This window comes from Propithecus coquereli, unplaced genomic scaffold, assembly GCF_000956105.1.
Source record: "Propithecus coquereli isolate 6110/MARCELLA unplaced genomic scaffold, Pcoq_1.0 Scaffold108, whole genome shotgun sequence".
NCBI classification, from domain to species: domain Eukaryota; kingdom Metazoa; phylum Chordata; class Mammalia; order Primates; family Indriidae; genus Propithecus; species Propithecus coquereli.
Window position 1 is genome coordinate 2,493,521 of NW_012134747.1, and position 16,893 is coordinate 2,510,413.

Genomic DNA, 16,893 nt, shown 5'->3' on the forward strand with positions numbered 1-16,893 from the left:
GAGTATACTGTTAGGATAAAAACATCCTATAGTAAATTCATAAACCAGTAACATAGTTGTTTATTATCATTATCCAGTCTTATGTACTGCACATAATTGTATGTGCTATACCTTTATACAACTGGCAGCACAGTATGTTTGTTTACACCAGCATAACCACAAACATGTGAATAATGCGTTGGGTTACAATGTTTTTACTGCTACAATGTCACTAGGTGATAGAAATTTTTCAGCTCCATTATAATCTTATGGGACCACCATTTTTTATAAGATTCATTGTTGACCAAAACATCATTATGTGGCGCATGACTATATATAAAAAGTATTTTTTATGAGCCAATAGAAATAACTACACATGGGCCCTTGGCTTGAACAGGCAAATCACAGAAGAGGAAACTTTGGGGGCAGATGATGCCCACCATATTAGCAACCAGGAAGCGAAAATTAAACACCAAAATGAAATACCACTTCATACCTACTGAATTGATTTAAATCCAATGTTTTACGTTTCAGTGAGGATGTGGAGTAAGGGGAACCCTTATTCTCTGCACAGAGGAAAAGAACTCAGCCACTTTGAAAGACAATTTGGCAGTATCTAATAAAGTTGACTCAACAATTCTATTTCTTGCTAAACACTCCAGTAAAACTCTTATATACATGACCCATAAGGCATGTATAATATTGTAGTAGAAAAAATCGAACACATCTGACATCTCTATCAGCAAGAGAATGAGTGAATATATTTTGGTATATTTATACACTGAAATAATATACAGAAGTGGTTTCAGCAACCCACAACAACTGGTGGAATCTCAGGAGCATACATTTAAAAGCAGAAAGGCATAGAAGAATACACATAATAGGATTCCATTTATATAAAGTATAAAATTGTGAAAAATAAATGATACATTGTTTGGTTATACAAAAATAGAGTAAAACTAAAAAAAACCCCTGAGAATGGTAAAATATAGCATAATTACTTCAGAAAAGTAAGTGACTCAAATGGAATCAAAGAGGCACACCCATAGGACTGCAATTAAAATGTTGTGGGACTCTTCCTTTCCTTGAACTAAGTTGTTTATTGATGGTTCTTATTCATTATGGTTTTTATTTAATAAGTAGTCTTTATGTCAACTCAGTATTTAATAAAATTTAAAACCTGCCCTGTACAATATCTTATATTTAGCAATAATATGGATATAAAATGACTATGACATAGCTCCTGCTCTCTGAGGACTTATAAAATGACTTTAAAACTCTGTGTCTCCAACTTGCCTCAGTGTAAAAAATCTCATGGTACTTCTTTAAAAACGTGGATTTCTCCACCCAGCCTCAGACCTACTGAATCAGAATGTATATTGTAGGGAGCCTAGCCTGGGGAAGTTTGTGGGAAGGGGTTAGATGCAGTCAGAGCTGGAGTTGTCCAGTTCGAGGATGCCAGGAACACTGAAATAAAGATCTTTGAGTCCTAATATTGCAGACACTCTGCAAGAAAGAATTTCTGCCACAAATCACAAGATAGCCATGTGAGGGAAGGATTAGACTTACTTCCCCTGGAAAGAGATTGTAAGATTGAGATTACATCTTTTCACTGATCTATAGATAATCCATGGAATATCATTAATGACATTTTTGTTGGTTTTACTTTTTTATACTTTAAATTCTGTAACTATAATTTCTCATTCTATTTGATGATCTGGTAGCATTTTTGCAATTATATGAGTCAGTTTTTATATGAACATACCCTATTTTTCAAGATTAAATTAGTTGTATGATTATAGATTTAGTAAAATAATAACACATGCCCCTTCTGTCACCGTAGTTGTCCTTTTCTACAGATTAGAAATTTAGGGAAATACAAATGTCTTAGTCTCTTCCCACAGTTCTACTGGCATCAGAATAAGTGCTTCACTGTTTTCTTGGCAAGTAAAATGAAACTCAAGGAAGACTGCCAGTTTGAAATTGCAGTGTGACATTTGAATTATAGAGGTCTGCTTTGGTCTTTTTCCCATCTCAGTGGGAAAAAGAGATCATTGGTTCCCTCCTCTTATAGAATGTATTTATCAGGGACTTAAAGACAATAGCATTTATCTCTTTGTAAGCAGGTAACATTTATTAAGCGGAATTGAATTAAGAATATTGAGTTCTGGAAAAATATATTTTATACTTGCAAGAAGCTTGCTATTTTGCTGTGGAAACAATAAAAATATATAATAAAGAATTTAAATTCTTTTCAAGGCAACCTGTCAAAAGGTCCAATAACCATAGTGTAAGAGAATCATCACATATAAAATAAAAGCATAAATTCAGAAGTTTCTGGCTTTAATTTTTATTTGCGAGGAGTTTTTTTATTGTTTTCGTTTGTTTCCTATAGCACAAGAAGGTGGGGCAATATATATGGTGTGTTCAAGAAATGAAAAGACTAGATTACCTCCAGAGCAAAGTATATAGAAAGCAGTAATAACCAGAAAGTCTTTGAAAAGGTAAATTGAACAATAGTGTTTAGACCTTCTGAAATCAGCTGAATTTCTAGACATTTTTTCCCGTTAAATAATTATTGAGAAACAATTCTCTACAGATCTCTCACATCTCTGAGGCACTAACTGTCCTTTGTTCTGGACTATCTTTTCAAGTGTTTGTGTAGTGAACAGCCTTGGAAGATACAGTTTTTTTTCCTTTCTAGCAAAGGGCAGTAATACTTACTGCCTGTCATAAAAGATTCAGGTTACCTAAGCTCTGGGTTCCTCTCCTGATAGCCTACATGTGTCAAAGTCATCTGGCTGTCTTCTCATTACTCTTTAGAAATTGTGGCTTGAGGAACCAGTACAAAAATGATGGTACAGCAGTACCCCCTTATATATGGTTTCACCGTCTGGGGTTTACCCATAGAATAGTGCAATAAGGTATATTGAGAGAGAGAGAGCACAAGAAACCACGTTCACCTAACTTATTACAGTATGTTGTAATTGTTCTATTTTATTATCACTGTTGTTAATACCTTACTATACCTAATTTATAAATTAAACTTTATCGTAGGTATGTATGTATAAGAAAAAATAGTATATATAGGGTTCAGTACTATCCATGGTTTCAGGCATGCACTTGGGGGTCTTGGAATGCATCTCTCATGGATGAGGTGGGACTATTGTAGTCTGTTTAAACTAGTATGAAGACATGCTGGGTTAGAGGACAGTTTTGCCCTCACACTTACACTGAACATGAAAGGAAGGAATTTCAGTCACTGTAATCAGAAGCCTTGTAAATCCTTAGAACTTTGGCTGGTTCACTGAGGACAGGATGAGGCTGTGTGTGTAATGCTAGTTAATGAGGAATAGCAACAGCTGGGCTGCTTTTTCACTCAGCCCCTCTTGCAGTCTCTCATGTCTGTCAGGCCAACTTTAGATTCATTCTGGCAATGAAAGTTCTCACAGTGTTCTTTGCAGTGGGTCCTGGCTGCTATAAGGGAATAATGGCCCTGTCGGGGAAATATCTCAGAGATAGACCAACTCCTATGGGACAACCTAGATGAGAATTTGGGCCCTACCTGTCTTGGATTGAGTTTTAATGTTGTTGATGGTAACTCACTGGAGAATAAGAAACTGTCCCAAAACAGTCCCACTTACGTAAGATAAATTCTTGTGGTTAGCCTTATCATCTTGGAACATTCTCCTATCCTTTATGTTAAAACCATGTTTCCCCCATGAATATGTACAAGTATTATGTATCAGTAACAAAATTTAAAAAAACAGATTTAAAGATATGTTATCATGATAATAGAGCAGCAGATGCCACAGGTAAAGGTGGACTCCATAAGAGTTCCTACTATGGAAGTCAAGGTTGTAATTGCTGAGTCAAAGATTACCCAAAGCTAAATAAATGGTGTCAGTAATTGTTACCCACCCTATATAATGTTTTAGGTGGACTATAAACATTGGAAGTTAGATTAAAACATGAGTAACCACTACACTGCTCAAAACTAAATTGCTGTGTGACAAGCACAGAGCTGCTATCTGCCTCCATGCCTCTTGATGCCTCCTCCCTCTACCCTGAGCTCAGCAGCTTTTGAGAAAATGGCTAAGGATAGGGCTGAAATCTCTGCCTTCCAGGGAGAACAAATGCTGTATGAACCTCTAGAGTATACCAGGGAGCTTTGGGGAAGAGAGGCACTTAAATTTTATGGTACTATGGATACTGGCTCACAACTCACCATCTCACCTGGCCCCATGGTGAGACAGATGCTCAAATTCAACTGATGTTACAGGATTCACAGTGGAAAGGGAAGTTAAAATGACCTTGTGGATGGGACCCTCTGGGCAGATACAATGTAATGGTGTTGAGGCTTCCACTGCTAAATGTATAATGAAATTGGTATATTACATGCCTTGACTTCTTTGTCCCATTAGTGTTGATGGCGATTCTCCCATTCAGAGATTGCCACACATAGAGTGGTAATAGTAGGACATGTAGACCACTCTCCCTATTTTCTCTTACGTGGTCCAGCAGAAATGACACAGAATCTCAGGAGGAGAAAGGGAACTTACAGCTTATTTAGACACTTAAAGGCTGCCAGAATACTCAGGCCATTTCCCAACACAGCAATACTGTATGCCTGATCAGCTACCAGACACACCTCTTTTTAAAAAGCAGCTATTAATCTCCTACTAAACTCTTATTGAAACTGAATGTCTGACCCATGGAGGCCTCGTGACTCTCTGGCCTGATATTCTCAGTTTGAAATGGGTCAACTTGACTCTCATGACTCAATGGACACTGTCAAATGGATATGACAGATTAAATAAAGCCGTGAGCCTGACCTAACAGTATCTTAGATTTACATGAACAAGTGATAACTTTTTGTTTGGGGGAATCTTTGTCTGCCACTCTGTCTCCTGAAGCAGGAACTCTGGCTCAGTGGTACCTGCAATCCACAGGGTTCCCTTAAATGCCTGGGATTGGTTCATCGATGGTTCAGCTAAGTTGTCCAATGCTGTCTACGAGGCTTTGCAACCTCAGCACTAGTTATGCAAACTCAAAAATGGACATGGTCACTTTGCTCAATAGGCAAAACTCAAGGCCATGCTTACACCTCTGGCCAGTACTCCCCTTGATGAACCTTGTTATTTTACTGACCCTTGGACAATTGCTAATGACCTGTTTGGTCTGTCACTTGGAAGATTATGGACTGATACATTAAAGTTTGGGATGGCAAACTAGGAAAACAAATTCTGGCAACTGATCACATTCTGTGAGCTACTTATGTAACTGCACCTTAAGTATTTAAATGTATTTGAAGAAAGATCTTTTAGAGATCTTTTCATTAAGAATATTTTAAAGACAGAATCTTTTTTAAAAAAGATTTTTATGTATTTAAAGAAAGACCACCATTAGATCATGTAGTCTTCAGATGACTTATTATTTATATGAACCCTACAAGCAATTATCCTTATGATTGGAGTCATTTAATTAGACATGTGGTACGAAATTTGTTTCTGATGTTAGATGGTATGTTCAACGTCACCACCTCAATCCTGGAAGGCATTTAGGTCAGCCTCAACTCTCTATCCAAGGTTGTTCTGGATGATAGAATTGCTCTGAACCCTAGGTTTCCAAGGCCAAGTCTATGCAATTACTGATACATCCTGCTGTACCTTAGGCCAAGTGGAAAGGTCAATACAGAAGCTTAAGGAGAAAGCCACTTAGTTTCTAGGTTATATCATGATGGTATATGGGATTTATTTAACCAATGGGTCTGGGAGCCTTGGGAATATAGTTTATCTCAACACTGCAAGTTGGATTCATTTTGCTGCTTGGAGTCCTGCTGATAGTGGTCTTAATTATATGCTGTGAGGTAGATGGAATGACTCTAGTCCTAGCCACTCTTAGTCACATTGATCAGTGTGGCCAAGGGAGTGTTATGCCCTTGGGGAAATTGACCACAAGGAAGACAGTGGAGGAATGAGGGTGGGTGTTGTGAGACAATTCCTCCATGGGTTTCTCTCCTCTCTGCAGGTCTTGTGAGCAACAGCACCTATGGCCTTTGTTTCAGATTGTCTTTTCAATGATATTTGTATAGTGAACAGCCTTGGAAAATAGACAGCATCTCCCTTCAGGGCAGTGGCAGACTTGCTTACCACCCATTATAAAAAAATCTAGGTTTCCTCTAAACTCAGAATTCTTAACAAAGTTTTATGGTTACAATCTATGCTTCATTTTTAGACCATGTTCTCCTGGAAGTACCCTCGATTTGAACTTTGTTTAGAAGCCATTTCTTAATTTTAGACTTAATTTGAAGACTTTCGTAAACCATCAAGTCTTGGTGGTTCCTTTCTGTTTAACAGTACTCTCAATTTATCTCTCTTTCACATTTTACTACAAGCAGTGAGAAGAAATCAGGCAGCACCTTCACCACTTTGTTGGAAAATCTATTTAGCTAGGTCACCCAGTTCACAAGGAACATTTCCTACTTTCTCATTAGAGAAGGTGATAATGTTGCTAAGCTTTCTGTCACTACGTAACAAGGACTCCCACTTCCAAATTTCCGCTAACAATCAGTGCAAGGCAATTTAGGCTTGCTCTAATACACTCTTTGGAATGCTTCTAGCCTTCACTCACTGCCTGTTTCCAAAGTCACTTCCCTGTTATTTTTGTATTTGTTTTGGCAGCCACCCCGTCTATTGCTGTATAACAAATTACTGCCAAACCTTAGCAACATAAAACAAGAAATATTTGTATGTTACAATATCTTTGGTTAATTTACCTGGATGTCTCTGACGCAAGATCTCTCCCAAGGCTGCAAATAAGGTGTCAGTGAGAGCTGTGGTCATCTAAATGCTCAACTGGGAGAGGATCTGCTTCCAAGCTTACTCACAGCTGTTGGCAGGGCTCAGAAGATCCACTTCCAAGCTCCCTCATGTGACTATTGGCAGGCTGCAAGGTCCTAGCTGGCTGTTGGCCAGAAACATCAGTTCCTTGTGATGTGGGCCTCTCCATACTCATAACATGGCAGCCTGCTTCCCAATAGTGAGGGCTCCGAGACACAGCAAGAGGACAAAAGAGAAGCAAGTCACAGTCTTTTTGTAAACTAATCTCAGAAGTGACATTCCATTACTTTTGTTATACCTGGTGGTTAGAAGTTAATCACTAAGTCCAACCCACATTCAAGGGGAAGGGATCAAACAGGGGCATGAATACCCAGGAAGCAGGGAACATTGAGGGTCATTTTAGAGTATGCCCACCATAGCAAGAAATAGAGTCTCTGATTTTGTGGTATACTTTCTAAAAGGAAGAAGGAAAACACCAAAGAAGACTTTAAACTACTGCAAAATAAAATGCTAATTGATGAACTACCACGATCACTAGAAAATTTTAAGAAGGAAAAGATGAGTTTGGATTGTTGGAAAAGATTTTATCGGCAAATGTTATCTGGTCAGAATTTTAGAAAGAATAATTTGTCAGGAGTATTACCAATGACCTAAGGAGCTGACAGCCTGAAGGGAGGGAACACATATCAGTAATCTACATATGGATTTTAGATGTTTCTTGACTTGGTGACTAGACAATCAAAATAGAGTAAAAAAAATAAGAAACATTCTGAGAACAAAAGATTGACAGAAAATTTTGAACGACTTGATGAATGGGAAGAGAAATGAACATATATGATGGGCCAACATCATATTGGATATTTTACATATTTTGTTTGAATTTTTTTCAATGTGAGATTGGTATCTTTTACACCATTTTATAGAAGAGGAGACTACAAAAAATACAAACTAAATGACTTACCCACTATGATGCAACTGTAACATTAAGTTTTTCTCTTTTGGGGCCCTGGTCTCTCCAGCCCCAAAGCCCATGCTTTTTTGTTGCATTACTTTATGGTGTTGTTTTGAAGAGACAAAAAATGTTGAAGATAATCATAGTCATCAAGTCATGTAGTCATTTAGCATATTCTAGGCACTATGATTAACTCTTTGAAGATGTCACTCCTATAAATTCCCGCAACAGCCTCATGAAAAAGGTGCTGTTATTCCCATTCAGTAGATGAGCATATGACATTCAAAGAGACTAAATGGACTGTCATTACAAAACTAGGACACACAGAAGTCACTGACAGAAAATGGAAAGAGAGATGCCTTTGCAGAGAAGGGGATGCTTTTGCCAAAAGCCATCTGGATGGTTGGTGCAGATTTAGGAATTTTAAACAGTGAAGTGTTAGTTTGAGGTCTTTTTCTTCCAGAGAAGAAAGAGCTCTCTTCTATTCTCTTACAGAACTGAGTCTGAAAATACATAGAACCAAATTCAAATGCAGTAAACAAATTCCAACAAAAACTGCATAATTAAGGCTATTTTTATGATTAGTGCCACTTAGTTTCCCTGAATTTACCAGAGCAAACATTGCTACAGCAAAAATTACTGCTATTGGTTGAACCTAACAACAAGAGAAAATCCCAAAAGGGTCATTTAGGCCCCAGCTGCAGCTGCGCTTCACTATATTTCATACCGGAAAGCTGAGATTAACAGGAAAATCAGGCTCTGCCGTGCTGTGCAGATGTGGCTACAACGGTCTGAATTTATTCAGCAAATATTTGTTTAGTGTCCACTATATGCCAATCAATGTATTAGCCATGCTGGGATTACAGGGATAAATTGTACCTGGCACTCTCCAGGAACTTTCAGATGAAAGAAGTTGATGGGAGAAGGCAGATGTAAAAACATCAAAGTGTTATGAGTGACGTAATGCATATAGTAAGAGCGTAAAGGAGTAGATTAGGAAAGTCTTAAGGGTAGCAGCATCACAAGATATTCTAATGTAGATGGATATTCATCTTGGATCACTGGGGTAGGTGGAGGCCAGTAAGCAGGGAGAGCAGAGGTGTGGAAGTTTCCTTGGGCTTGGGTACAAGATAAAGATTGGAGAGGCTTTAACATGTTACAATTACAGTATTTGTACCTGCAGTAGTAACAACAGCAGTCACTTATTGTGAGCACCTACCATGTGCCAGACCTTGTGTTAAATACACAAGTAGCATTTTAACTTAATCTCTTGACAACCTTGTTATGCTAAGGAACTATTTGTGTTTCACTTTATAGATAAAGAAATTGAAGCTTCAATATAGAAGCTAACTTTCCCAATAAAAGATACTCTCTGTTCCTTCTTTAAAACCTAGACTGAGATGTACAACTCTCATGAGTGTTCCGGACTCTAGTATGTTGACATACTTCTCCCACTAGTCAAAAGTTGTATGCTTACCAAGAGGCAAAACCTCTTGGCTGTGCTTGCTATTGTAATTTCTGTTATTTAATAAAATGTTAAGTGCTCTGATGTAATACGTGTGTAAAGGAAGTTACTAGATGTAATGCTTTGGGAAGATGGAATAAAGACTGGTAGCTCAAGAAATTAGGTGTGAGAAGGTAAAAGATAGGAGGAAACCATAAAAATCTAGGGGAATTTTGTGCCCATTTTGCCTTGCGAGCATTTATTTTCATCCATTGTAAAGATACTGCAATAATTTTACAGACTAATGTTATGGTTGTGGTTTATGTAACAGTGCATGAAACATCAGTAAGCAGATTCGTAAGTCAACAGGAAGAGTTGGCCATGCAATTAAAAGTTAGGCAAATAAATTAATACTTCTATGATTTTAGTTACCATAAAATGGTGTGTGTGTGCCTAGGTATTAGTTTATTTTTCAATGATTCCTCTCTATATTACATTAACCCACCAACTGCTGTTTCCCATCTTTTCAAAGGGGACTTCTGTGCACTTGTCCAAGTGCACAGAAGAAGAGAAAAGGACAAGAACTTTGGAGCTCAGTAGACACAGGTGGAAATCTTCATAGTTAATTGAATGATAATGTTCACAGTTATAGAAGGTGCAACTCAACCCAACAGATTATGCACCAGGGTTTTGGTTTGGCGAAATATTAAAGAAATGTATTCCTGATTCTTTTTTTTTTCTGCAAAGCTTTAGTTTCTGTAGACTGAAAGCAGCATAGCATAGAAGAAAGAGCATAGGCTTTGGAATATGCTAGATGCAGCTTCAACAACTTAACTAATTGTCAGACCTTAAGTAAAATCTCAAGTCTCAGTTTCCTCGAAATTAAGATAGGTAGTACGGTACACCCATATCACGTAGTTCTTGAGCAATGTGCGATGCTATGCACACAGTAAGTTGCAAAGGGATTGTTCTTCACTCTCCCTCCCCCTTTTTATGGGGCTATTAAAACGTACATGATATTAATCAAGAAAGTAGACAAGGACATGAAAAGGAACATTTACTATTTCTGTCATATTTTACGCTAAGAAGTGTTCCTTCCACATTTGAAGTGGATTTGTGGGTTGGGACAAAGAATTTCAAGAGTCTCTTGTTACTTGAAAGATTTTGAATTTGGCCAGAAACAGAAGAAGAGTTGGACACCAATGAAAATACTTCATTGTAGCATTGGGGAGTGCACAACATTGTCCATTTTCCTTTGCAAATGGCAGATTCAATCCCATCTAGTTTTGAGGTCTACAACATTGTATTATACTAACAAATCGCATGTTATTTATTTTACTTGCAGTGTAACCATAAAAATAATTTCCATTTCCAGTAAAAATGAAAGAATCAGAAGAAGCTATTATTCTTAGTCCACTAAGTATAACTTTTTTATTTCCAGATGTTTATGAGATTCTGTAATAAATGCATCCTAAAGCCTATTCAGGGTGAGAAATGGTAGATGATCATCAAGAGAGGATGACAACATAGTTTTTCAGCACCCTATCCATAGTTTATACTAAATAATAAGTAGAAGCAAGACAATAAAAGATGTGTTTGCCCTCAGGATGCTTCTAAGGCTAATTGGAGAGAAAACATTAATAAATGGAAAGATGAATGATAAGAATTTTAGCAGGATTGCAGGCAATTTGGGTATTGTGAAGGAGAGGAGACTAGCTAACTCTACAAAAGAATCAAGAAGGAGAATTCTTAATAACTTACATTTATGAAGATAATTTTGATAATTAAAGTGTATATGGATGACAGAGCCAGAACTATACTTGGAGGTAAGAATTACATATGTTATATATTCTCTAATTCTGTTATTCACTGTAAGGTTATTAAAAATATGTGTGACAGAATACTGCCTTCTTAACAAGTGACTGTAGTTCGTTTTCTTCATATTGTTGAAAACCTCCTTGGGAAGTTCTGGATATTACCAAGTAAATACAATTGGCATTCTTGAATTTATTCTCTTTAAAGTATTTGTTGAGGTCCTGTTATATGTCAGGCCTCATCCTTAGGCACACATTTATATTCTCTCACATATAATGAACAAGTATTTATTTTCAAGCTGGCAAAGGGAAATCAAATTGTTCATTTCAACTCATATTTAAAATGTGCCACATTATTGTAGTTTAGTCAGACTTTAAATTTAGCTTAAGATTTCTTGAGTCATTCAATGCTATTCTTCAAATTGATTATATAGAACTGAATTTTATATACCTGGTTTAAGCATTCATAATAAAGGCTTGGCTTTGTAATTATAGGGTTGAAAACAAGTGCACAGTTTTATACTTCTACATGAAAACTTTCAACAAGTTGAGATTATTTATTTACCAGCCTTGCTCCATTCCTATTAATTAACATCATTGGGATTTACGAAGTACCTATTGGTTCTAAAAGTATACATAAATAGCTGGATTAATTTACAGAATACTGCAAAAATCATACCAAACCTAGAATTAGAGTCCTTTTAAGATTTTAGGACCTCATTGTACTAATATACAGAAGCTATCTGAACCAACCGGCTGTCATTCTTAAGCTATTAATACCTTTCCCTTGTCAATGCCAAAGACATTGGAGTGGTACTTGTAGTTGAGACATTTTCAGACTGATTTCTAAAGAGTCCTAGAGTTTCAGGTACTGAGAAGATATATAGGATCAAGAAGGAGGCCACCAACCTCTTTTCCTTTCAGCCAGAGCATCTCTGATTTTATTGGTGGGGGGAGGGATTTTAACTAACCTGTAACTAGTTTGGAAAATCACTGCTCTGTATGAAATATTCTGAGCTTGCTTGTATACACGAATGTGACCAAAGTCAAGGTCTCCATGATAATGAGTTCTGTGTGGGAAGCAGAGTCTGGAGGACACTGAGGCAGTGTGTTTGTTCATCATGGTCAATGGCCTTCAGATTTCCTATTAGAAGTTGTGTCTACTTCCAGGCTCTACAACTTAAGGAAACGTGAAAAACTTGAAGAAGTCAGAGTACAACCACAAAGACAATTACAGACAATGCAATGCAGACCTGTTGAGGTGACTAAAATTATTTTATTTGAAAAAGAGAAGTCTGAAGTCAATTTAACAGTGGTCTTCCAGACATTGGGAATGATTACATTGGGGTTAATGAGCAGATTTCCTTCATGTGCAAACATAGTAAAAAAACTAAAATAATAAAGGGTTTCAATTTTAGCAAGAAAAATATAGTACAGAACCAAAAGAAAAAACAGCAGTCAGATGCTGAGCCTATTTAATCAAAGGAATAGATCATTCAGTAAACTGTTTATGAAAGTTTTTTTAAAAGCTATATGAATTCCTACCTGTGTTTTATGTGTTAAATAAAGTACTACCTGAAGGATCTGGGATGAATTAAATGAACTTTGTCTTTTTAACCCTGTGAATCAGTGATTTATTTTTAAATTATAAGGTATAGATTTCAAACAATTATTTTGAATTATAGTCTCATAGCTGATGCTGCCAGGAGAGGAGATACTTTCTAATAATGTTAAAGAAGTTAGTGGCAAAGAGGAACATTTATTCCAGGGGTCATGAACTCAAATACCTACAGGGGACTGTGGATATTATAAAGCAGTGGTGCTAACAGTGTAGAACAATATAAAGTTAGGGGAGTTATGGCGTATTAGAAAGTGTATGACCCATCTACGAGGAGCAACCACTACTAACTCTGGCCAGTTTTTATTATGTCACAATGTGCCTATATTGACAGATCTTTGTCTTTCTCAAGAAAGAACTTTATGTGAAATCTTTTTGTTTTTCACATAGGCAAAATACTCAGATGTATAGAAGTATTAGGCAGGCAAAACAATACACATATGCAGGCTGTGAGTTAGAAACCTTTGGTTTATCGTTTAGCTCACTAGTTAACCACCACAATAATTAACAAACAAACAAGACAGAACTGATTGAACTCTCAAGCTTAGGAGAATTAATCTGCTAAACCTTTTCAAGACTTAATTAAGGGCCTTCCCAACTCTAAGAATCTTTGGACTCCTCTTCCCTCTTTCTTGCTCCAGGTAGTGAGTGGCTTATTCACACAGCAGGTGGGAATTTAAAGAAATTACTTATTTCCCTTAGCAACATAATTTTATTTAGTAAAACTATCTCATAGATTGGATAAAAAAAAACACTCTTATTGCTATACTAAAAATGCTACTGATACTGTTAGGTTTTTAGAAATGCACTTGTATATTGCATAGATTCGTCACTCTGGATCTTTGAACTAACATTTGTTTATAACATCGGCTGCATGAGGCATGCTTGACTTTAAAGTCTACTTACATTTTTACCATTTGGCGACATGTTTTATTTCTCTTTTATAAAATATTTTCAAATAACCTACCTCCACCTGTGGTAAGGACAGCTGGATTTCTGAAATCCCCTCCCTTTCAGACAGGAGAATATGCCACAGATGAAGAGGAGGAAGAGGCAGGAGCTGCTGCTCTTCCTGCCAGTGACATGGCCATTGAAGTCTTTGAGCTGCCTGAGAGTGAGGATATGTTTTCCCCCTCAGACCTGGACACCGCCAGGCTCAGCCACAAATTCAAGGAGGTATGCCGCTGATCTGCAAGATATTTCTCTGTGCTTGTCCATTTCATTATTACCTATATATTTTTGTTTGAATAATATATTAAGAATAATCAATTTCCAAATGACAGCTTTTTAATAACAAATTGTCTTGAGTCTCATTGAATTGCAAGGTAGAATTTAAGCAGACCTTGTTGCACAATCATTGATTTAAATGCTTATTTGTCAGAGTGGCAGCTTACAACATATCTCATTTTAAGCTATAACTTACATGTGCAGTTCTGCGATAAGTTCCAGTTGTATTTTTTTCAATTTTACAGAATTTTTGGTACCTGATGATAAGCTTTCCTCTAAGGCAGTGATTTTCTAAAAAGGCTCTTTTTCTTTCTTTTCCTGAAATAGATTCTTAATAAGCATCAGATGATTTACCCAAAGGGTGTAATTGAAGAGAGTATAATGTACGGACTTTGAACAGAGTTAATAGAAATAACGAGGGGTGGTGAAGTGCACAGGGATTGGCAACAGCAGGAAGCTGTTACCATCTTTTGGCTTAATAGGTAAAGAGAGAGAGAGATTCCCATTCTAAAGGAGGGCTGTTCAATATCTGCAACGTTAATAAGGTGCAGCCACTGCTAAAAACTGCATCCTGGGGGCAAGGGCGATAAACACTCCAACCCTGCTTTCCTTCTGCTAATGTTTCTTCCAGCCAAACCCAGGCAAGGGAGCCTGGGAGAGGCAGTCTCAGCATCTGAGGAGGTCAGCCCCCTGAGGCCAGGTGCTGCCAGAGAGGGGCCAAGCACAGATCCTGAGGGGGCAGATGTAGATAACCACATAAACTGTTCTTCCACATTTACCACTCAGAACCCCAACATGTAAAACAGAAACAGTGATGAATACATCTCCCAGCAGTTTACTCTTCATTGTTTTAGGAGAGTATCCTCCAGTGTGGAAGACAAATACTGTCATTATGTACAACCTCCCTATTTCTTATAAAGACTTTCTAAATTAACTGATATCTTCAAACCAAAGAGTAAGGAAGAAAAAGAAAAGTCCTGCAGGAAGTGGCTGAGTGGGAAGAAGAGGTATTAATATAATCTAGGGACCCATTTCTCTGCAGCTCTGATTTGGTTGAAGAATGTAGGTTATCTAGAACAGTGGATAGACAACTTGTTCTTTAAGAACTCTCCCTTGAATGTTTTAACTCTTGACCCAACTTTAACAAATATTGGAGGCAGTGAGATCAGGCAGAATGCCCTGGCAAAAGCTATGATAATAATAGAGCTCTTTCATGTTGCCAGATGAGTATGGCCCCTAGTCTTTGGTAAATAATGGAGCTGGGAGAAGAGTCTACATTCTTTTATGGAAGCTAAAGAGCCTAAAAAGCAGAAATAATATATGGAAGGCTATATCCTTCATTTTCTGAATTGAGCCAAGGACTCAAAGCTCCATAAATACTGTTTTAAGTGTGAACCATTATGTGGACAACTACATGATCTAGACCAGGGGTTGGCAAACTATGACACGTTGTCCCAATCTCTAGCCTACTTCTTGTGAAGTGTTATTCAAACACACATGCCATCTCTTTATTTATTGTTTGTGGCTGATTTCATGCTACAACAGTAAAGATAGTTGCAACAGAGACTGTATGGCCTGCAAAACCTAAATTATATGCTCTCTGGCCCTTCACAGAAAAATTTGCTGATCCTAGTGTAGACAGCTGCATGGTCTGGACCCATTCTATGTAACATGGCTGATTTATTTTTAGCCTGAGTAAACGAATTGGTACCTTTGTTTTAATTTTGGTTTTTAAGAATTGGAAGTTTGTCTCCATCTGACAAGCAGGCAAATATCACATCATTCTACTTGTGATTCTTTTATCCTCTTTTGTTTTATATTTAATATTAATATATTCATTCCTTCAGGAGATTGCCACTGAGTATCAACTGTGTGGCACTCTTCAATGGCATTTGTATCTTGTACACTGTCATTACCACAGTCTCAAATTTCCTTATGCTATTAACATACATGTCTAAGTACCGTATAGCACTAAGTATTTTTCACAGGATTATGCACAAAACCTGGAGTGATTGTGGAAGGTCATGATGTATTGGAGTGTTTACAAAGTCTCATATTACAAGGTTCTTTTAATTACTTTATTTTAAGCAAAAATATGTGTTGCAATACTTGGGCAAAACACATTAGACTGACATTATCTCAATCAGTCCTGCTTTGGGCCTGTTATATATCTTCCTACTAGACTCTAAGCTCCTGTGTTTTTGGTCATTGTTGTATCCTCAGTCTTTGCATAGTTCTTAGCATATAGTTAGTGGTTAAATATTTAGTGAATGAATGGTATCAAGCATGTAGTAGAATTTGTGGTATAATGTAAGACAGGTCCATAGTTTAATTTTCCCAAATAGTTGACAGGTTAGCTAATGTTTTTATTAAATGCTCATTTACCCATTTCCCTCTGGTTGGAAGGCCAACATTATTCTCTGTAGGATTTGTGCCTTTACACTCTAGACTGCTTTTGGCCTTCATGTTTTGTTCCATTTTCTCATTTTTTTCCAGTACAACACTGTTAGAATATATGCTAACATTGATGAAACAAATCATCTAACTCTTCTCTTCAAAAATTCCTTTACGTTTCAACTTATTCAACGAAACATTTGAATCACTTTATTAATTCCCTTGAAAAATATTCTTTGCATTTTTATTGTAATTACATTAAACTAGTAAATCTTCAGAGAACTGGCATTTTTATCACATTGAATCTTTTAATCCAAGTTCATGGAATACATCGTTTAATTCAAATCTTTTTTCTGATCTACTCTAAAATTTTATAGCGTCCTCTATTAGTTACATATACGTAACAGAAAATCTGACTAGAGTAGGTTAATCAATAGCTGTCACATATTATATTAGCTTCAATATAATTGGTAAGTTTTCCCTGTTTTTCTATTTTAGAAATGACTTTTATCAGAGATACTTAATTATTTGCATAAGATAGAAATTTCTGTTCCTTAAAGTTTATTATTACTCAGCTATAAACCATCCGTGCAATTGTTCAGGAAGGTTTTAAATACCTTTTA

General features: G+C 36.8%; 1 protein-coding gene across 1 annotated transcript in view; it reads left to right on the forward strand.

The window, feature by feature from the left end:
* Positions 1-16,893, forward strand: part of PPP1R9A (protein phosphatase 1, regulatory subunit 9A) — a 328,117-nt gene that overhangs the window by 239,825 nt on the left and 71,399 nt on the right. Inside the window, exon 7 of the mRNA XM_012647532.1 lies at positions 13,667-13,825. Coding sequence (XP_012502986.1) covers positions 13,667-13,825 — 159 coding nt within the window. The remainder of the gene's footprint in view (positions 1-13,666; positions 13,826-16,893) is intronic.